The sequence below is a fragment of the Microcebus murinus genome, chromosome 8, assembly GCF_040939455.1.
Source record: "Microcebus murinus isolate Inina chromosome 8, M.murinus_Inina_mat1.0, whole genome shotgun sequence".
Classification (NCBI taxonomy): domain Eukaryota; kingdom Metazoa; phylum Chordata; class Mammalia; order Primates; family Cheirogaleidae; genus Microcebus; species Microcebus murinus.
The window spans coordinates 48,685,111-48,709,051 of NC_134111.1; the positions used below are offsets into that span (position 1 = coordinate 48,685,111).

At 34.9% G+C, this 23,941-nt stretch overlaps 1 protein-coding gene across 4 annotated transcripts in view; it reads left to right on the top strand.

Moving 5' to 3' along the window:
- The window catches only part of UBR3 (ubiquitin protein ligase E3 component n-recognin 3), a 192,554-nt gene that overhangs the window by 42,795 nt on the left and 125,818 nt on the right, over positions 1 to 23,941 (top strand). For all 4 annotated transcript variants that reach the window (XM_020288393.2, XM_020288395.2, XM_020288397.2 and 1 more), the window contains exons 6-8: positions 9,627 to 9,693; positions 14,520 to 14,650; positions 17,125 to 17,353. In XM_020288393.2, the coding sequence (XP_020143982.1) occupies positions 9,627 to 9,693; positions 14,520 to 14,650; positions 17,125 to 17,353 (427 nt within the window). The remainder of the gene's footprint in view (positions 1 to 9,626; positions 9,694 to 14,519; positions 14,651 to 17,124; positions 17,354 to 23,941) is intronic.

Sequence of the window (23,941 nt, forward strand, 5' to 3'; positions counted from 1 at the left end):
TGGAGTGCTAGGATTACAGGCATGAGCCACCATTCCCGGCGACTTAATTTTTAAAATTTATTTTATTATTTATTTTTTGGAGACAGAGTCTCGCTGTATTGCCCAGGCTAGAGTGCCATTGCGTCAGCGTAGCTCACAGCAGCCTCAGACTCCTGGGCTCAAGTGATCCTCCTGCCTCAGCCTCCCGAGTAGCTGGGACTACAGGCATGCATCACCATGCCTGGCTAATTTTTTCTATATATTTTTAGTTGTCTAGCTAATTTCTTTCAATTTTTAGTAGTGACTGGGTCTCACTCTTGCTCACATTGGTCTCGAACTCCTGAGCTCAAGCAATCCTCCTGCCTTGTCCTCCCAGAGTGCTAGGATTACAGGCGTGAGCCAACGTGCCTGGCCTTGATGATGACTTTAAAATTCCTCATTTCAGTCCCTATTCTCATAATGTACTATTTTTGTAATTGTAGCTGAAAAGATATACTTTTAGAGCATGTGATATACATTTAACTTATATATTTAAAAGTAGTTTAGACTGTTTGACCTTTAAATCATAATTTATAATTAAACTTTTAGTCTATTTAAAAATACTTTGTATAGTTTATATATTTATTACATTTTCTAATAGGATAAAAATGGAGTCATTTGAGCATCAGACAACTTGAGAATTTGAAGTTCAGTTGTTTAACTGGAAGTGAATTGAAGGGATATCTACTTTAGTTTTTCTTTAAGAGAAACATTAGCCACTTAATGCAATTGTAAAAAAAAAATAAAAAGAAAAAAGAAAAAAAAAAGAGAAACATTAGAAATATAATTTTGTTTCCTTTTACTGTACAGTTAATTCTTCCAGTATTCCCCAAGGGGGCATGATATGTATACTAGAAAGAACTTGAGCTTTAGAGTCAGATAGACCTAAGTTTGAATCTTGGCTGATATTATCCCTATGCTTTTTACCATCTTTTAAAATTTCTGAACATGAATTTCCTCATGAGAAAATGGTGATAATTTTAATGTTAGAATTAAATGGCATATATAAAGTCCCTATCATGGACCAGGTATAAATCTGTCTTTTGATAAAACATTTTCTGTTCTAGTGCTTTATGAGAAGAAGGGATTCAAATATTTGAATTTTGAGCTATATTTGAATTTTGAGCTATTATAGGTCATGCTATAGAAATTTCTGCTGATCTTTCCAGAAGTAATAGTTTACTAAAGCATGGTTTAAAGGCAATAAAGTTTATCTTAAAAAATTTAATTAAAAGATTACCTAAGTAATGTGCAAATACATTGTAGTTGTTTTGCTGGACAATTCAGATAAAATAAGTCTGCCCTTTACCCTCCCTAATACTATATTCCCTTCTCTGGGTATCTACAGTTAATAGTTTGGATGTCCCTGATAGATCCATTTCTATGTAATTAAATAACTATGTGTTTATAGAACTGTATAGTGTATGTGAGTAAATAAATGTTACACTGTTTGTGACTTGTTTTTATTTACTCTGCAATATGTTGTGTAAATCAATCTTTGTATTCTTTTCTTTCCATCTGTTGTGTAGTATTCTGAAATGTGAATACACTAGAATTTATCTAGTTATTTTCTTTTCTTTTTTTTTGAGGCAGTCTCGCTTTGTTGCCCAGGCTAGAGTGAGTGCTGTGGCATCAGCCTAGCTCACAACAACCTCGAACTCCTGGGGCTCAAGCGATCCTGCTGCCTCAGCCTCCCGAGCAGCTGGGACTACAGACATGTGTCACCATGCCCGGCTAATTTTTTTTCTATATATATATATTAGTTGGCCAATTAATTTCTTTGTATTTATAGTAGAGATGGGGTCTCGCTCTTGCTCAGGCTGGTTTTGAACTCCTGACCTCGAGCAATCCGCCCGTCTCGGCCCCCCAGAGTGCTAGGATTACAGGCGTGAGCCACCTCGCCCGGCCTTAGTCATTTTCTTAATTTCCAATTTTTTATTACAAGATAGAATGCTTCTGTTTCTTTGTATGCAGATGTGTAAATATTTCTCTAAGACATTGAATTGCTAGGTCACAGCATATTTGTATCTTAAATTTTGATAGCTTGGCCGGGCATGGTGGCTCACGCCTGTAATCCTAGCACTCTGGGAGGCCGAGACGGGCAGATTGCTCGAGGTCAGGAGTTCGAAACCAGCCTGAGCTACTCAGAAGGCTGAGGCAGAAGGATTGCTTGAGCCCAGGAGTTCGAGGTTGCTGTGAGCTAGGCTGACGCCACAGCACTCACTCTAGCCTGGGCAACAAAGTGAGACTCTGTCTCAAAAAAAAAATTTCTTTTTGATAGATTATATGTATTTCTGATTTTGAAAGTCACACATGTCCATATTTAAAGTGAAAAGTATAGAAAAGTTTAAAGGTAAGACTATTACCCAGGGCCAATCATAGAAAGGTTTTAGTGATAAAGTCAGGAAAATTTCTATTTTAATTATGATTGTGATCATAATTTTTTATGTAAAATACATATTCATTTATGTTTTGTTGATAAATGTACTACAAAGTCTTTGCTTTGTGGTTTTGAACCTATTTTCAAATCTTGAGTTAGAAATAGAAAAGTCATGTGATATAACAAACAAAAATTAAAACTAGGAGGAGGCATTTCAAAGACTATAAAAATTAAGAATACTGGAGCGAAAAGGGACCTTAAAGTTCCTCTTGTTTGTCCTATTTATGGATGAGGAAGCTGAATTCCATAGAATTAACTGGTTGATTCAGGCTGGTGAATACCATCTAGTTAGCGGTAGAATTGAAATTGGATACTGGGTTTCTTATCTGCTGGTCTAATGTTTTTTCTGTAAAGTGGATAGACCACTGTTCTCATTACTATTGCTATGCACCAAATTTGTCTAGAACTTTGTGGCTTAAAATTACCATTTTATTTTGCTCAGGATCTTATGACTCAGGAATTTGGAAGGATAGCTGGGCACTTCGCACTTGGGTTATCTCATGTGGTTGATTTAGTTGTTGGCTGCAGCTACAGTCATCTGAAGGTTAAACTGAGATGGAGATCTAAGATGGGTCACTCATAGAACTAACAGTTGATTCTGGCTGTCCGAAGGAGCTCTGCTGGCTGTTAATCAGAGTGCCTACATATAGTTTTTCCAGCATGATGGTCTCAAGTTGGATATCTTAAGTAGTGACTGACTTCTTTCAGAGTGAGCAGCACAAGAGCAGAAGCCATGGAGCAGGTGTCCTCAAACTACGGTCTGCAGGCCACATGCGGGTGTTTTTGCCCGTTTGTTTTTTTTACTTCAAAATAAGATATGTGCAGTGTGCATAGGAATTTGTTCATAGTTGTTTTTAAATTATAGTCTGGCCCTCCAACGGTCTGAGGGACAGTAAACTGGCCCCCTGTTTAAAAAGTTTGGCCCCCTTCCATAGAGCCTTTTCTGAACTAGCCTTACAAGTTACATAGTGAAACTTCCACTGTATCCTATTAGTTATAAGTGAGTAGCAAAATATATCCAGATTTAGCGGGAGGTGATATAGATCCCACCCTTTGATGGGAGAAATGTCAAAAGAATTTGTAAACACATTTTAAAACTTCTTCAACCAGGACATGACATTAGCCATTCTTTCCCCTGGGTCTTCATTCTCTCTCCCCCTCTCCCCCTCCCCCCTCTCCTCATCTCCCTCTCTCCCCCTCTCCTCCTCCTCTTGAGACCCAATAATGACTAGTGATTATAGCTAAATAATATATCAATAATTGATTACAGACTTTTCTATCCATTTCAGTGGCACTTGTCTCTTAGGAAAAACTATAACTAATAATAAAATACCACTATAGCCAGTAATGGCTCTTGTAGGGTTTTAATGAAAATCAAAGTTTTTTTTAATAAATTTATTTTTACATATTCTTTTTTTTTATGGCTAAAGTCACTTGGATTCACATGACAAAGTTTTTCTTAAGTATAACAGTTACTATTGTAAATCAAGAGGATAAAGGCATATATTTAAGGTTTAAGGTATTTTTAGAGAGTTAATTTTTACCTTTGTAAAACAAAAGGGAATATATTAAAATTTTACTATTAAGATCATTCATTACAGTTTAAGGAACAAAATATACTTTTGAATTTAATTAATACTAAAACTACATAATTGTTGTTACTCTTCTGCTATTCTCTTCTTGGGTCATCTATCCCTGCGGCCCCCAGCCCAAAAAGGTTGGAGACCACTGGTATCCTGTTTTATTTTTGTTTGTTTCTTATTTCTTAATGACAAACATTATTTTATTAGGACTCATGGCCTACATGGGAAAAAGGTCCCATCATAAGCAAGAAATAAGCTAATTGAGTTTGTGTGGTTTATTTAGAGAGAAATATAAGAATTTCCACCCACTCACTTAAAAACTAATGTCATTATTTTACATTTCTATTGTACTTTTATTCTTTTCAAAGCATTTATATATATTACTTAAAATGATTAAAAATGCAAGAATTAATAAAGAATGGAATAGATTAAGGAGAAAAGAGATGAAGGGAAAAGATGGTTGGAAAGAGTATGGGAGAGGAAGACTACTTAGATATAAATGTTCTTGAGCAAGTATCTATTTTATGTTCTGTTTTTCACTACTTTCACAATGGATGTAACATATTGTCATGGTTTCACAGGAGGAAAGTGTTTTAAATGATTTCATTTGTATTATTAGCTAGGTACCTTAAAGTCACAAAGATTAATGATGTGATCACTGCACACAGATAAATGGACATTGCTTATGGTAATGGCCACAATAAACATATTCTTTCCTTGAAAAGTTGTCTTTATCTAAACAATCCTATTCCTTCTGAGAAACTCTCTAATTAGACTCACTTAGCTATAATACTGGAGAAATTTTCTTTTGAATTGGATTATCTGATGGTTATAAATTTAAACAAAAAGCAATATAAATTTATATTTTAAAATACTTCATAAAGTTAAGATATGCTCTTAATTTCATTTTCTTGTCCTGTGTTGTCTTGTTTCTTGTCCAAAAGGATTTGGACCTATGTCTGTATTTTGTGCCTGAAACACATGTAGTAATGGTGCCTACTTCCCTGCACCACAGGGGCTAGTTGACGTCTGGAAAGTGTTTTTGTTTTTTTGAGACAAAGTCTTGTTCTGTTGCCTTGGCTAGGATGCAGTGGCATCAGCCTATCTTATAGCAACCTCAAACTCCTGGGCTTAAGCGATCCTCCTCCATCAGCCTCCAGAGTAGCTGGGATTACAGGCACTGCCACCACGCCTGGCTAATTTTTCTATTTTTTTGTAGAGTTGGGGTCTTGCTCTTGGTCAGGCTGGTCTTGAACTCCTGACCTCAAATGATTCTCCTACCTCCCAAAGTGCTAGGATTATAGGTGTGAGCCACCTCACCCAGCCAACTCAATTTATTTCCTCTTGTCAGTTGGAAATCATCTTCTCCCAGGGTCCTGTACTGTTTCCTCATGGATAAATGGGAATAACCTCCCCATCATGGATTTGGAGGGATGAGAAATTGTGGTCATGGTAACTGTTTTGTTTTCATCTTCTTTAATGCCTGAAATTCTCACTGTTGGATTATTCCTGTTTGTTAAAAGTATTATTCTTTCTCAAAATAAAAATGTGGGACTTTTAATAGATAGCACAGTAATCCATTATCTTGAGCAAATTGTGACAATTATTAGTAGTATTGGAAATCAGACTTAAAAACTTCAATTCATATTGTTGAATAAATAGAAAATGAATATTAACAAAAGATAATAAGATGACCTAAAACTTTTATTATTTAGATATGACTCACTGTAAACGTCTGTATTTAATAGATTTTTATATATACTATATTTTAATGATTTCATGTTATACATACTTCCTTATAACTTGCTTTTCTCACTAATGATAGTTTTGAATATCAATAACAAGGATTATATTAACAGATTTTTATTTGTATATATCATCAGTACCTAAATGGTTTCATAATGCATGTGCTATTTTAAATAGTATGCTTTCTCACATATAATAATAATTTTTGACATCTATCTGACCACAATGAATATAGGACTCTCGCATTGCTTTTCTTCATATGGTGCAGGTATGGTTATTAGGTCATTAAATAAGAAATGTCCGTTTTCAGTCAAAAGTGTAGTTTATTATATCTAAAACAAGAAGCGGTACAATTAAAGTATGTGCCTAACCTATTGACATAGTCTTGCCATCTTAACAGTAGCTTGTTTATGCCAGCAGCAAAGAAGCCTGGAGTGCGAGTGGTGATGAAATTGCAAAAGGCATTTTCCACAGTTTGTTGAGAATTGAATATTTTTCCTTGCAAGAAGTTCTCTAAAGCCGGGAAGAAATGGTAGTCAGTTGGGGCAAGGTCTGGTGAATACAGTGGATGACAGTTTCTAAGTCCAGGTTCTGTAGTTTGAGCAGTGTTGTTTGTGTGACATGTGGTTGAGCGTTGTCTTGCAAGAGGTTTGGCTTGTCTCTATTGACCAGTCTCAGCTGCTTAATTGCAAGCATCCTCATCATTTTGTATATTTGGTTGCAGCAGATATTTGCTGTAATTGCTCGGCCAGGTTTCATGAAGCTGTAGTGAATAATACCAGCACTGGACCACCAAACAGACACCATTAGCTTTTTGTGATGAATATTTGATTTTGGAGTGTGTTTTGGCACTTCATCATTATCTATCCATTGTGCCAAATGCTCTTGATTGTCAAAAAGAATCCATTTTTCATCACATACAACAATATGTTGCCTTATAACAATATGGTTTGCCTTTATGTCATGATAGCAAAAAAGGGCAAATTTTGAGAGGATTTGTCTTCTGATGCTTGTTTAATTTATGAGGAACCCATCTATCTAGCTTCTTTACCTTGCCAATTTGTTTCTTTCTTTTTTTTTAAAAATTTTGAATGTCTTTTTCTTTTTTTTTTTTTTTTTTAGCATATTATGGGGGTACAAGTGTTAAGGTTACATATATTGCCTATGTCCCCTTCCCTCTATTTGTTTCAAATGGTCCAGTATTATTGGAATAGTAATGTTGAACCTTGCTGCTAATTCAAGGGTAGGTTGAGATGGATTCACTTCCAGTACAGCTTTCAGCTCCTCGTTATCCAGTTTGGTCTCAGGTCAGACCCATGTGGCTCATTTTCAAGATTAAAATCACCAGACTGGAGCTTCTTAAACCATCCACTTAGTGCGTGTTCATTAACCACATCCTTTCCAAGCACTTTGTTGACATTTTGAGTTGTCTGTGCAGCATTGGTTCTACAATGGAGCTCATATTCAAAAATAACACAAAATTTTGACTTAGCCATGGTTTCACAAAGATTGCTTTTAAAAAAAAACAAGTCTTAAAGTGAAATGTCAGAGATATCAACTGTCACACTTAGCATTTAAGGAAATTGGACATTTTATGCTTAATAACCTAATATAATTTATTTACCTAATCCTCTTCTGTGGGAAGCCAAAAACATTATTTTTTGCTATTATAAATAACATTGTGATAAATAGGTATACACATAGTTCCTATTCACTTGTCTAATTATTTCTTTGGGATAAATTATTAGAACTGGAATTTCTCTTCTAAAGATAAATATAAAGACTTTTGACTTGCACTTTGGCAAATTAGCATTTAGGAAAATTATACTGCTATATATTCTCACCATAAATGTATAGAAGTACCCATTTTCCCACCAGTTTAGATGGAGATAATATCCCTTCCTCGCTGTACTTATAACCATGAAGTTAGGCCCAACTCAGTGATCCATGTTTCCAGACTTTTGTCTTTGCGCCTTTGCTCATGCTGTCTTCTCTTCTTGGCATGACTTTCCCCTCCTTTACTTCTCTAAGTCTACTTTTCCTTTAGGACTTTAAGGCTGGGAAATTTGTAGAACTTAATATTGCTATGACCATCACTTGATCCAGGATAGTCTTTTCATGGGAAGTTTATATTTGAAATCATCTTAGTAATCGTATCCTGGGACATGTCATATTTTCCCATTTGTCTTTTCTTTCAGATCTGGGATAACAGTTCATAAGTCGCCTTTAGCTGAAATCTCAAACTTCTAAATTCTCTGGGCCCTGTCATGTGATTTAACATTTTTGTGTCTGTTTTCTGTCTTTTAAAGCTTTGAAATCCTTCTGGTGAATTTTTCCAGGGGCAAAGTGTAAGTGTAAGTCCTGCTGCCAGGTAGACAGCCATAGAGGCCTAGCAAAGGTGAAGGTTAACAGGGAGGGCATATAAGTGCTCAGTAAATGCTGAATGAGCTAAGTGGTAGCTCTGGAAAACCTTAGAGAATGGCTCCTGAGGACTGATGCTGAACTTGATAGACTCCTGAAGTAAAGGTTACTATGTTTGGGCCAAGAAAGCCACCAGTAATAGAGGTGCAGCATGAAGCTCAGGCTAGTTTTCTACTTTGGAGATTTTATGGTCTATAACTGAGGAAGGATCTGGGGATTTATACTGTATTACTAACCTGCCACCAACACCATAGTTAGCACAACCAATTAACTATATACCAGAACACTGCTGTACATGCCTTTATAATACTGATTGGCTCATATGCATTTGAAAAATAGGGAAAAGATGTTAGTATAACATGGAAGTTCTTGATTCTTACGCAGTATTCTCTGGTTTAGGAGAGCTGGGGTAGTGGGGTAGAGTCAATAACCTTTAGCTGGAGTGGAAAAAACCCTGAACTCTGTTGTGAAGGCAGCAGCAGCCTTTTAGTAGTATTTTAAGAAAATTAGATATGAGCACCTGCGCCTAGGGCTTCCTCCCCAAGAGGTACACCCTGGCCTTTTCAATTTCACAAGTGGCAGCCTCCTTTTTTTGCTTCTCTCACCTCTGTATTGTCTCAGCTGGCTAGCTTTCTCACTGTTGTTATGCAGTGTTGACATCCTCTGAGACTACTTTAAACTATTCAAGATGTTTGCCTGGGCATACAATTTATCTCTCCAGGTACCAATTACTGCTTTTGTTACTTTTCTGGTTACAAACTTGAATAGGTTGTGTGTGGTCTGCCCCTTACCCTTTTTTCCTCATAAGCCTTGTTATTTTAATGTGAGGTTTTCCAGAAATGCATAATATATTCACATGTGAGCAGAAATGCTGGTATTTCTTCTTGGATTTTTTCCTGTGCATATTTTAATTTGCTGTTATTATTTTTTAACTCTCAACTCTAGCTTCTAATGTGTTGTGCTTATTTTTCACAATTTGATTTCTTGAACTCATTTTTGTTTTAGACACTTCAAAGCCTTTCTTCTATTCATTGTTTTAGTACTTTCTCCTTCTCTCCTGCCTTCCTATGATAATCTCTCCCATTCCCCCTTTTAGCATTTTTTGTGCATTTGTTATGTTTATAAGGTTAGAAAACTTTATTTGGCATTTTAGGGTGTTTAAGAGTCTTCCATTAGAAGCAAATATTAAGTTTAAGAGTTCTTGTATTTTAATACTAGTGATATTTCACTATATTTTTAAATCAAAATTAGCATTAAAAGATTTTATAGCAAATACATACAAAGTAAAATACATTGATTAATAGTATGTAAGCATGCATATATTATATGTTAACAATTTATAAGCCAATTTATATTTATATAAAGTGTACATATTTATGAATATGACTATATATAATGCTAATTTTGTTTTCCTCCAGGATGATCAGGATGGAAGTCAAGGTCTGGGCAAGAGAAAGAGAGTAAAACTAAGTAGTGGCACCAAAGGTATTTATATTGTTTTTTTCCTTGAATAAAATACTTATAAAAAGGTTTAATTAATAATACTTGAGGGGCTAGCTATATTGACATCACACTGTTTGGAGAGTTACATTATTAAATTTATCTAATGATAGAAAATGATATTAAGGGGTTCGTTGTGGGGACCTCCAAAATAAGTAAATCCTTACTATTGGGATTTTGTTCATTGTTTTCATCATAAAATGTCCTTTATCATATGAGTCCTCCCAAAAGGATTTTCATTGATTATTTGATTTGGACCCAGTATTTTTTTTTTTTTTTTTTTTGAGACAGTCTTACTCTGTTGCCTGGGGTAGAGTGCCTTGGTGTCAGGCTAGCTCACAGCACCCTCAAACTCCTGGGCTCATGTGATCTTCCTGCCTCAGCCTCCCCAGTAGCTGGGACTACAGGCATGTACCACCATGCCCAGCTATTTTTTTTTCTATGTATTTTTAGTTGTCCAGCTAATTTCTTTCTATTTTTAGTAGAGACGGGGTCTCCCTCTTTCTCAGGCTGGTTTCTTGAACTCCTGACCTTGAGCAATCCTCCCACCTCACCTCCCAGAGTGCTAGGATTACAGGCATGAGCCACCATGGCCGGCTGGACCCAGTATTTTTTGTGTGAAGTTTTAATTTGGTTTATATCCTTTTATAATATGAGTCATGTATTTTCAAGAGTGAAAAAGGAAAAGTAAGGGAGAGAGACAGAATGGGAATGAACTAATAGCACTTAACACATAGTAAGGGCTCAGTAAGGACTCATACACATGCCTACTTAAAGGAGGAAGTAGGTATGCCTTTGGGGAGAGAATAGATTACTAATACTTATTAATATTTATTGAAACTTTTGTATGTGCTAAACACTTCACATACATTCATTCAATTCTCAAAGTAATTGTATGAAGCAGGTTTTATCATTATTACCATTTTATGAATAGAGAAACGGAGGCATGTTGGAGACCGTAGCTAATGAGGGGTAGATCTTTAGTTCAAATCCCAAAGCTTTTAACCAGTGTTTTCTTGACCCTCACTAAAACCTTCTTTACAGTACTTGTGATTAGTGGTCAGCCTGTGCTTTGGATTTTTGCTGTGAATTTCCAAATCTTAATATGATCTGTTTTCTGGGTTAGTGTAGTTTGTTAGAGCATCTCCAGAGGTTAAAGTATTATTTTGATGAAAAGAAAATTCTTATTTCTGCTGATTTAGTGTATATTGTGGAATATGTAGGACTGCCTGGAAAGGTTGCACATGAAGCCTCCTTTTCTATGTTCTTGGTTACTTATGCTGCTGCCTTTAACTCATGGGCTGCTAGCAAAGGTTATGAAATTTTATCTGCATTCCAGGATGCACACATGTACACATGTTCTCCTTCTTCCTGGCTCATCAAAGAACCTATGATGCCTGAAGGAAATTAGAATCCCATGTGACTAGCTGGCTCTTTAACTTCCAGGGTTGTCCATGTATTTGCCTGAGTCCTTGTGACATATCTGAGTTGGAACAGATTGTTAGGCATATACTTGTGTTTAAACTTTAGGGATGCCTAGAAAATATCTGTTACGGTGTAAGAGGCCATTGTTTTCCTTCAGCCTGGTCATACACTGACTGAAGATGCTTTTCATGCAGACTTAAGTTTTATACCTAAATGTTTTGTCCTGTGTGGGTTTAGATTGAGTGCTTTCTCTTCCTTCCTCTAGTGGTAAAAAGTAGTGCAGAAATTTAAGACTTGATCAGTTATCATTTTTGGTTTAAGTTTATAAATGATAGAAACAGCTTTTTGAATTAGAACTCCAGGTGTTTTCAAAAGTGACTTCCTTTTTTTTTTTTTTTTTTTTCCTGAGGCAGTCTTGCTCTATTGCCCAGAATAGAGTATAGTGGTGTTAGCCTAGCTCAGGCGTCCTCAATCTTTTAAACAGGGGGCCAGTTCACTGTCCCTCAGACCGTTGGTGAGTGCGCACTGTGGGCCCGGGATGAGTCGGCTGCTAAGCAGGACAGACAGCGGTGGCAAAAACACCCCATGGGCCAGATAAATGTCCTAGGCAGGCGGCATGTGGCCTGCAGGCCATAGTTTGAGGATGCCTGGGCCCTAGCTCAGCAACCTCAGACTCCTGGACTCAAGTGATCCTCCTGGCTCAACCTCTCATAGTGCTAGTTTTGCAGGCATGAGCCACCACACCCTGCCTAAAAATGACTTGCTTTTGAAGATATCTGAAGTTCAGGGAGTGGTTTAGCTTTTGTAAGAATTTGGTTCGACAGTTGGAAAGTGCGCTGAAAATAAAATATGTAATGATAGGCAAGAAGCCAGCAACTATGCTAAACTCATCACTGCTTATTCACAAAACCTAAATTTTAAGGGTGAAGCAACTGAGACTAAGAGTTTTAACTGTATGAACAAGATTATTAAGCTAGTGAGTGGCAGTGCTTGAACTCTGCTGTCTAATTCAAATCTTTGCCTTAGACATGCATTTACACTGCATAGTGATTCTTCTCCAAAATCTCTTTTTACAGTTTGACTTAAGGTAATTTAGACGTTGTTAAAACTCATGACAAGATTTAAAGGTAAATAGTCAAACTTAACTAACAGAAACATTCCTAACCAGATTTCCCTAATGTTACACATAAAGCATATAACTCATGTTTTAAAATCTGAGGACACTGATATTACCTATTAAAAAAAAAATGAAGACATTGCTAGTTTTTTTTTGTCTGAATATAGAAAAATTGAATTCTACATAACTTCAGCCATCCTCATTTTAGTTGAAACCACAGTTTTTCTGGGGTATTCAGATTGCTTTATTGATTAAAAACATAGTTAATATATCTTTTTAATGTGTATCTTTTAAATACTTGACAATTAATAATAATTATGGTGGCCACAGGCTTTTCATTTGGCTAATGTAAGCTTGTAGAGCCATAACTATGAATTCTAAAATAAATGGTACTAGTTTTGTTCAACTTTGTAAATACGTTAAGCGCTTACCTGTGAGGTTTTTATTTTGGTAGTCTGAAATTTTCAGTCATGTTTGTGTTAAGTGAATCATGGGAATTAAATTAAGTACAGCAATATGCTGTGGATTGTATTCTAATGTTTAATTGTAATTTTTATATTTCTGCTACCTAAGTCTCTTTGGCCCTATTTTTATTACTTTTTGGCCTGTCAGTCCCTTTTAATATATTTTACCTAATTTCTTGCAAGCTTTGTTTATTTCTGTTTTTATTGTCACGCCCTGGGAATGATCTGTTTCAGGAGGAAGAAATTTCTGTTTTACAAGTAAAAATTCTGAGACATGAAAAATAATAACTTAATTTCTAATAAAGATATATATATAGTGTGATTGTATTTAGATGTTAATCCCTATTATATATTGCTTATACTAATGGTACCACTGAAGTGGAGTTAGGGAGTTGGGAGATACTTTTGTCTCTCTGTAGTTAAAGTCATAATATCTCCAGAATATATAGGATTTTTTGGTGCCATTTTTTCCCTTAATTATTAATGAAAAAATGGGTTAAAGTGATATCTAATACAAATTGATTCAAGCCTTAGTAAATTCAGTGTGTGTTATAAAAAATCAAGAGAATGATGACATATTGAGCTTACCTATTCTATACCAATTACCTGAGTAGATATGGTATGAATATATTATCTAGTAATAGAAGAATTGTGAAACTGAGGTAGAATTAATTGAAAAAACTTTACAAGGTTACCTTGCAAGATGCCTTGAACTGTGATGTAGTTAGGGCTGTACCTGACTATTTTGACCTGTGCAATAGTGTTTTTTCAAGTCTTTCATATAAATCTGGCCTCTGCTTAAGCAGTGTTGCTGAGCCAGTCTATTCATAGTTGACACTTGCTGTATCCTCTCCATGTCCTTGTATAGAGCTGATGATTCAGAGCAGTAGCTTAAGATCATGTCCTCTGACAAAGATTAATTGAATTTTCTAGTTAATTTGAAGGAAAAACAATTAGAGAAAGTCAGAGAAAGAGCTAAAATGTTCAAAATATATAGTTTATCATATACCTGTTGAGACCTTCTGTTGACTAAGTGTGGCAAAGATACAGAGCTTTGCAAGAGACAGACTAGCCCTCAAGGAGTGGCACTTGTCCTTAGAAATAAGCTTTCTTGGTAGATAATGCTTTTCTCCTTGGAATACCTTTATTCAGAAGGCACATCCATTTCCCTTTTCCTCTGTGCATGGAGAGGGAATGTTGAACCCAGCAAAAGTAAGCAGATTAAAACACTCTATACTTTTTCTGGTGTATTCTTACCAGAAAAAAGTAGATACTTCCATATATTAGAGTAAGCAATGTATTAGTAATTTTCTCCAGTGAGGGTAATATCTCATTTATGAAGGCTAATTTTAAAGAAATTGATAAATTATTGAATCCTATAAAGATTTCTGTCCTTTTTTCTATAAATTAAAAATTTAGATAATTTTGGACTTTATTATGTCCTTGAGTATTTATTTTTAGCTTAAAATTATTATTATTGTTAAGTACCATAAATATTTCTCTTATGAGAAATTTTTTTGAATCTTAGATATTTTAAATAAATGGCTAGGTTTAAGGACAAATAATTATTTTTTTTCTAATAACCTCTTTATATTAAAGTATAAGGATTCAATGTTTTGTTACTTATATACTGTGGAAATTATAGAAACCTAGCTTCTTCATGTCAGTATTATTGCATTATTGAAAGGGTATCCTTAATTTTCAGATGCATTCTGGTTTTTGTGGTTGATGGGCTATTAATTATAAATTTAAATGATATGAGCAGATTAAATCATTAAGCGATAAATTTTCATTTTCTTATGCAGATCAGTCCATAATGGATGTTTTAAAGCATAAAAGCTTCCTAGAAGAACTATTGTTTTGGACTATAAAGTATGAATTCCCTCAGAAGATGGTAACTTTCTTACTCAACATGCTTCCAGATCAAGAGTATAAGGTATCTATATTTTTTCCTTTATTTCTGAACTTTGCTTTCTTTTCTTTACCTCTTCATTACTAAATTTTCTTTGATATATTTCTCAGCTGAGGATTGATGTAACACTATGAATGAGCATGCGTTGCTTGTCTTGCTAACAGAATTTGCACAAAAAGCACAATATATTAACATTGTGGCAAAGCAGCATTACTCAGCAGAATACCCAAGGAAATTCTATATGGAACTTGGTCTGAAGGAACACTAGGGGCAAATATTAAAATCACAATTTCTGGGGGTAGGGTGCGGGGGGAAGCCACAATTGCAGACATTAATAATGTAGTTACAAATTGTTTTGAGTCCTCTGAAGATGAAGAAGGTGCTATGCTAATGTTTAATGGGGGCAACTGAATTTATTTGTTTGCTTTTTAAAATTTCATTTGAACTATGCTTACAGAAATATATTTATATTGGTTAATAGAATGCAATACAAGTTTAACTTGGCCAGCACAATTAGGACCAAAAACTTGGTATGTGGTTTAAAATTAAAAAACAGGATTTGCAATCTGGTATATTTATTTTTTTTGAGACTGAGTCTCATTCTGTTACCCAGATTAGAATATGGTGGCACAATTGTAGTTTACTGCAACCTTGAACTCCTGAGTTCAAGTGATCCTCCTGCCTCAGCCTCCTGAGTAGCTGGGATTACAGATGCATACCACCATACTAGGCTTATTTTTTAATTTTTTTGTAGAGACAGGGTCTTTCTATGTTGCCCAGGCTGGTCTTGAACTCCTGGCCTTAAGCAATCCTCATGCCTTGGCCTCCCAAAGTACTGGGATTACATGCATGAGCCACTGTGCCTAGCCTGGTTTATTTTTATCTACAAATGTATAAAAGATCCTTTATCAAATGTTGCTAAAGAAGACAACAAGAACCTTGAGAAATTTACCTTTGGTTTGCCTCAGAAAAATAACAGGTATTGTACTGTATAAGTTTATAAAATTGATCCAACAAAACATTGTAATGTTTCAATGTCAGTTTACAAAGTACAGTAACTAATGGATGTGGAAGGGGGTGGGAGGGAGCCTATGTATATGTGTAGAACTGTAAAAGCTATCTGATTTAGTTGGTATTACATGTAGATTATAAATTTGCATGAACCAAGATTCAGATAATTTCTTCAATCTGAATTGACAACTATTAGCTCACTTCATTTGCTGATATCAACAAGGAAACTCTGCACACCAGCTGTAAGTTTTTCTGATTTAAGCATAAACGAAGATTAAGTTTCTTCTTCAGTGTTTCAGTCTAGAAGTGACAGTATACTACAGGCAAGGTATTCCTTCCATTGTCAACATTCATGGGGTGACATGCAATGAAGTCTACTTGGGTTTTAATTTGTATTCCCACTCATATGCAAAATAGTCTCAAGTTAATGACCACATGCTTTAGAAGTGACTATAAAAAATAATATGGCTCTTCTTGGAAGATGAGAACCAAACATCCAGCCTTAGTTAAGCCTTATCAAAAGAAATGGAGCCCCTTGTGAATTACACCTCAATAAAAAAGAATATCCCCAAAATAAGCAGTTCTGAAAAAAAGAGGAAAAAATGTAACTTAAAATTTATTGAAAACTAATATGAATATAGATTCAAAAGATAGCAACTGAATTTAGATCGTTGTGTTAGGCATCTAAAAAACATGGGGTGACTTGTTGCTGGCCATAATTGTTAAAGAACAGTTATTAACTCATGTACAAATGTAGGTAGGTGAAGTTTCTAGTCCCAGAGGATCTGAACCCATCTGTAACCATAATCATATAGTTATGGTAAAGTGACACAGCTGTGTATGAATAGAATATAAACCATGCTGTAATTCTTATGGTGTAGGTTAGGGGTGACACGTTAATAGTGCCATTGTTTTGTGTGTCTTTATACCTGCTAAAAAAGCAGCAGAGGAAGTGTACATGTTATACTCAAAGGAAATAAGAGTAGATATAAGTAATACTGCAGAGCATTTAAGTCAGATTAGTGGTCTGCTTCCAGATCAAATAGGAGAAGGAAGGTATTTGTTTTGAAGTAATCACATCAACTCACTTGTTTAGTAATATTAAATTCTCTGTGATGATTTGTAGCTGAGACTTTAGATTTTATTATTAAGGTAGGTGGTGTAGAACAAAGACACATACTTTGATCTTAGTAAATTGATACATTTGTGAACAAAGTGTAATTGTGTATTCTTAAACCACAGTATTTGTAATTGCTTTAAATCTTTAATAATTTAAAATACCTATTAAAATTTTTTAACTATCAAAGTATAATATTTTGCTAATGTTCCAAAAAAGGGAGAGACTACCCTCATCACTAAGAATTTTTCAGTTACTTTGGACATTATCACAACTAGAAATAGCTTTAAAATATGAACATACTGAAAAATGTCTTAAATTCAAAGTTAAACTAATGTGTGTTTTTCCTTCTATTTAAAAATTTCTACAGGTTGCTTTTACAAAAACTTTTGTTCAGCATTATGCTTTCATTATGAAAACACTGAAGAAAAGTCATGAATCAGACACAATGTCTAACAGAATTGTGCATATTAGCGTTCAGTTGTTCAGCAATGAGGAGCTAGCCAGACAGGTAACCGAAGAATGTCAGCTGCTGGATATTATGGTCACTGTGCTATTATACATGATGGAAAGTTGCCTTATTAAAAGTGAACTACAAGGTAACTCAGAATTATATTCACTAGTTCTATTATTAGTATACTTTTTATAAGAAGCCTTAAAAATACTGTATGCTTAAAAAAACTTTGAAAAACTATAAAATAGTATATATTTGTTAAATAAATTTTTGAAAATTTCCACTGAAGTTTAAAGTAAAAGTGAAAATCACTTATAGTTTTGTCATTCACAAATAACTCTTAATACTTTGCTGTGTTTTTCCATCTTTTTGTATGATATGACTATTTATAGATATAAATATATACTTTAAAAATATACATGTCAAAAACATATATTTTAATAATTGCACGTATTATTATATGACCATCCCACAATTTAGCCATTTCCTTATTATTAGACGTGTTCTTATTTTCTTACCATAAATTTGTTGCCATGAACCTTAGAAATTTTTATATGCATATACTTTTATAAATTAAAAATTGGAATAAATCTTTCCTTTTCTATGTCCCCTTAGTGACAACTTTAATTTTCTTCTTTTGTGCCCACTATATGGTTGATACTACTCAACCTGACAGTATTTCTATCCCTCTTCCTATTTTCATTTCTCTGTGGTCTTTCATCTCAACTTTACCTCCTTTAAATAATTTATATTATTTGAATATTTGCTGTGTACCAAGCACTTGTTAAATACTGTTCATATGTTGTCTCAATTAAGTTTCTGAACAGTTCTTCTGAGATTGGCATTATCAGCCTAGCTTTAAAGATAGTATGTTGAGGCTTAGGAAAGTTAAGTCATTAGCCGTAAATTATATAGCTAGATCCAAGAAGTATCTCATGTCTCCTGATAACAGAACCCTTATTCTTAACCATAATACAGCCAGGCCCACGTTGATAGGACTATGTCTTTGCTTGTTGGCACCTGGAGCTCAATTTCAAAAATAACAAAAAATGCCTCAAATTAAATTTTAGAATCTTTCCACTCTCTGAGGAGGAGCGATCTTGTAGTTGAGCCGTGCCTGCCTTGTTCTACTGTTGCCCTCTTGGGCTTATCAGTTCCTGTTTTCTCATTACACTGATGGTTTGTCTGTTCTTGTATATGGCACTATATCTTGAAAATTGATACATGCTCAGTGCAGGGCGTAATTCCTTATATATAATAATAGCTAGCCAATTAGGATAGCTAACATCTTTTGAGCACTCACTATACACCAGGCTCTTTTCCCAGCACTTTATATTACATTTAGCCATCAATAATTACTTGAAGTAGATATTGTCATCTCCATTTTATAGATGAAGCAACTGTGGCTTCAGGAGTCAAAGTCAATGATCTGTGGTACTACAGCCCTAAGTGATGATACTGGGTGTCTAACCTAAAAGCCTATACTGTTTCTTAGCCATTATGTGACTTTGCCTTCCCATTGTGGGAATAGGGGGAGCATAATACTTTATTTACATTAAGCAATATACCTCTTTACTTTTTTACAGGAAAATTTAAAAGTTGCTTTGTGTTACAGTTTTTCTAACTTCATGTAACATGACCTTTTTTTTCTTAGAGGTTTAGTTACTTATATTGCTTTTTCTTTTTTCCTTTTTAAAATAGTATCGTCATTCATCTGTGTCAATGATATTCTGATATAAAATTTTGTTAAGACTTTTTACAAAAATAGTGTTTTTATCTATAAACTAGAAAACCTAAAATTTAGATGTATCTGTTCTTTTGAAAAGAATCTGTAGTCTATTTTCTTGACACAGTGATTTAGCTGGGCTTATTTATTACATATGATTTGCATTTGGTCTTTTTTTTTTTTGGAAAGCATTTATTTTTATTTTTATTTTTTTTTTATTTTAGCGTATTGTGGGGGTACAAGTGTTAAGGTTACATATGTTGCATTTGGTCTTTAACCACTTTGGTATGAGTGTCGACTATAGTTGATAGCCACAGAGGAACGGGTACAGCCCAGTGTCGACTGTAGCCGACAGCCGTGATAGGAAGGCGCACAGCTGAGCGTCGACTTTAGCGTTAATAACAAAGCTTAACTTTTCTAATTTTTCATTTATCAAAATAAAATTGTGAACATTTAAAAATGACATAATAAAAACATATATGTATATGTTACCTATTCTGATTTACATTACAAGTAAGCTGCCAGTAAAGTAAAACAAGCTTTTAGTGCTTTAAAGCTTTCCTCATCACACAAGAGCAAAACGGATTTGTCGTTGATGCACAGCACAAACTATTGTGTGGACTATGAGTGCCAGCTATGGGCAAGGTTTCCTGGCTGTTGAATGCTGTACTGAAGTAGTTAAGGAAGAATTTTGGGAAAAAGATGCATATAAGTCTGCCTTTCATTTATTTTTTATAGCCAGCTTTCCTGAGAGAGCTTTTATATTTATTTCCCTACCTTCCACTCACTCATTAGCCTACCTCAATCCAGTGTCCTCTCCTTCGTTCTATTGAAATTCCTCTTTACAAAATTGTCCATGATTCAAGTGGCATGTCCTACTTCTCCCAGAACAGTCCCAAGTTATGCTGTTGTTCTGACATAGTTATTAATACAGTCTCTTTTATTCTCAAAAACATCCCCATTTACATGATAAATTATATGGTCCCACTTTCATAAATTACATGATGAGGAAGCCAGTGGTCACACATCTTTCTTGATTTTTTAGTAACGTTTCACAATGTTGATTCTCTGCTCTTTCTGTGGTCCAATACTCTTCTCCACTTGTTTTGTCAGTGTTGGTGTTTCTTGGAGTCCTCATGTCTTTGCTTTTCTTACTTTTCCTAAAAACCTATTACGTGGTCTCAGTTGCTTTTTACATTTACTTTCCTCATGTAGTCAGTTCTAGACATTTTTACATCAATTGAATTTAATGGAAGTTGAATTTCTATAGATAGCATTATAAATGTATTTTTTCTGGCAATAAATTATATTATCTACAGTCAAGGTCTAAAACTATCTTTAGCACCCTTCAAATTTTGTCATAGCTTTTTCTTTCCTTTTTTAATAGTAGCACAGTATTTCATGTTATATATTTACTGTTTTTCTAAAAATATTCCAACCTTTCAATGTTTTTACATTAAAAGTATTAGAACAAGCTTTAAATATATTGACCTATAACAAGCCACAAATATTACAAGTTTCTTTTTATTTTTTTATTTTTTATTTATTTTTTTTTTGAGACAGAGTCTTGCTTTGTTGCCCAGGCTGGAGTGCCGTGGCATCAGCCTAGCTCACAGCAACCTCAAACTCCTGGGCTCAAGCAATCCTGCTGTCTCAGCCTCCCCGACTAGCTGGGACTACAGGCATGCGCCACCATGCCCAGCTAATTTTTTCTATATATATATATCTTAGTTGGCCAATTAATTTCTTTCTATTTATGGTAGAGACGGGGTCTTGCTATTGCTCAGGCTGGTTTTGAACTCCTGACCTCGAGCAATCTGCCCGCCTCGGCCTCCCAGAGTGCTAGGATTACAGGCGTGAGCCACCGCGCCCGGCCTCTTTTTATTTTTTTAATAGCCTCTATCTAGCCTTGGTGTAAACTGTCATTAGACAATATTTTAAACTTTTATCTATACTGTTATTAAATACAGGAGCTAATACAATGAGAATTCACATTGCTACAACAATAGCTGAAGAATAAAAGGAAAAAGCTTCCACATACATAATCCCTACCTTTTACTTTGTAAAAGTAAACTTAACTTTTCTAATTTTTCGTTTATCAAAATAAAATTGTGAACATTTAAAAATGACGTAATAAAAACATATGTGTATATATATTAAATGTATATGTATATTAAATATGGTGCTCATTTCCACACCATACTCCTTTGTGGTTCCCAACATCTCATAATTTTACATGCCCTTGAAATTTTAGAATTTGTCTAAGGAAACAGTCTGTGTAAGATGGAATTTAAAACCACGTGTTGCACAACCATAGGAATGTCTGTAGATTCTAATAATCCCAGATTGTTCTTCTGCTCCACATGTCAAACTACTTATTGAACTCTAATCTTTGGATGTCTGTTAGCACTTCAAACACAATGTCCACAGCAAAAACTCATTATCTGTCAAGCTGGCTTCTTTTCCATTATCCCGTGTGTGTGTGTGTGTGTATGTATGTGTGTGTGTGTGTGTGTGTGTGTGTATGTATGTATGAGTACTTGAGCATGTGTTTTGATACCACTGTCTAACCAACTATTGCCCAGTCTGAAAACCTGGGAGTCATCTTTAACTTCTTTTTACTCCTTGAAGATACAGCAAACATCAGCACTCGGTCATTTAAACCTAAATATCTTTACATAGTCACTTCTTTTCATGTCTGCATCTTCATGCCACCACCCTAGTTTAAGCTATTGCCATCTCTGGGCCTCTTATCTCTATTTATCACCACCCTCCTTCAGTCACTCTTTACACTACACATCTGATCATATTCCTTTTCTCAAAACTTCCTCAATGGCTTCCATTTTCTTCATGTGAACCCTGAACTCCTGAAGCGGTTTTATAAGGCCCTCTAGCTTCATTTGTACCACTCATCCCCTTCATTCTTAGTCTAAGTGATTCCATTCTTTTCTTATATACTGCTTCGTGTTACCTAGAATACCATTTGCTCCCCATCCCTAGTTTATCTGGCCAATCCTAATTCCTACTTTATTTTACAGATTTTAGTTTAAACTTCACTTCCTCAGGAGAATCTTTTCTTGAATTGTAGGCTAGCTTTATTTGTTCTTATGACTTCCTGTACTTTTTCTATTACAGCCCTTATCATACTCTGTCTTAAACATTAATCTCAGTGGAGAGAGACCATGTAAATCTTGATTTATTTACTGTTTTATTCTCAGAGATTAGTTGAATACTTGACCCTCACTAGGTGCTCAATGAATATTTGTTGATGAGTGAATTTCATTTAACACTGAATCATTGCTCTTTATATCTGTAGTATGAAAATAGCGGTTTGGGTAAAAATAAAAGTCCTAATAATTTTATTTCAAGGCATTTTTTACAAGAACAGTAGTAGTTAAAGCAGTGTCAGGGGGCCCGGTGCGGTGGCTCATACCTGTAATCCTAGCACTCTGGGAGGTCCAGGCGGGTGGATTGCTCAAGGTCAGGAGTTCGAAACTGGCCTGAGCAAGAGCGAGACCCCATCTTTACCATAAACAGAAAGAAATTCATTGGCCAACTGATATATATAGAAAATATTAGCCGGGCATGGTGGCACATGCCTGTAGTCCCAGCTACTAGGGAGGCTGAGGCAGAAGGATCGCTTGAGCCCAGGAGATTTAGGTTGCTGTGAGCTAGGCTGATGCCACGGAACTCACTCTAGCCTGGACAACAAAGCGAGACTCTGTCTCAAAAAAAAATAAAAATAAAAAATAAAGCAGTGTCAGGAAAATAGTGATTTTGACTAATTATATTCTGTGTGTTCATCCTCTGGTCAATAAAATAAAACAATGATTTTCAATTTTTAATAAAAAAAAATCCCAACATCCCTCAGCACTGTCCCATCCAATGACTTACCAGCTCACAGTGGCAGTAGTTGTCAGTGGTGGGGTCCTTTTCAGAATCTCAGATGTGGGTAATGTGTAAAAGGTCCCCTCAACCTTATTCCCTCATTGAATTATACCCTCTCTCATCCATTGAGATACTTGTTAAACTTAAGAGTTGTGTAAAATAATTCATTGGACTAAAACCTAAATTTTATGTGTGGAAATTAAGTGGAGGCCCTCCTGACTGATGAGTTTGACAGGGAGGTAGTTAATTGAACAAGTTGGTTAAAGTGACGAATCATTAAAAAATATGTATATACCTTAAACATTGTTTTTAACTTAAAACACAGAAATGTGTGTTCATTCTCCAATCTTTTAATTTTGGGTAAAGCACTTTCAGGGTATGGTGTCTCTGACTGGAATTCTCTCTTATCTATCTATATCTGTATCTATCTATCTATGTATATATACACACCATATCTATAAAGCATTATCTGTGAATTCTAGTTTTAATCTCTTTAGAGATAGATTATAAAGATCTTTGTGGAGCAATCTGAGTATAAAATACTTCTAAGCTTTTGTGATTTTTCTGCCCCAAAGTTTTTTAGCTGTTTTCCCTGCCACTTTTTTTTTTTTTTTTTTTTTTTAAATAGATGGACTCTTGCTCTGTTCCCCAGGTTGGAGTGCAGTAGTACAATCATAGCTCACTGCAGCCTTGAATTCCTGGGTGCAAGCCATCCTCCTGGCACTTATTTTTACTGTCTTTCAAAAGCATATGATCCAGTTTCTGTAATATGTCTCTTTATGCATTCATATTTCAATAGTTCATATACTTTTGATTTCAATTTTATAATTATCATAAAAAGAATTTTAGCATGAGCAAAAACAAAAACTCACTCTGGGTAACCACATGCCTCAGCTTGTATACTAGGCAATAGGCTACAAGTCTTGAACATTCCATGTATTATAGGTAATAGTATGTTTTTACAGTGGTAATGGAGGGTTCCTTAGTCCAGTGAATCAGTTAAGTTGGAATAGGTGGAGATAGCTAATGCGTATATACTAATAATTTTTTTTTTTACTACGCATTCCCAAACATTCTGTATTTAATTTTTGATGATAAAAATTTTGTGCAAGCCTAATT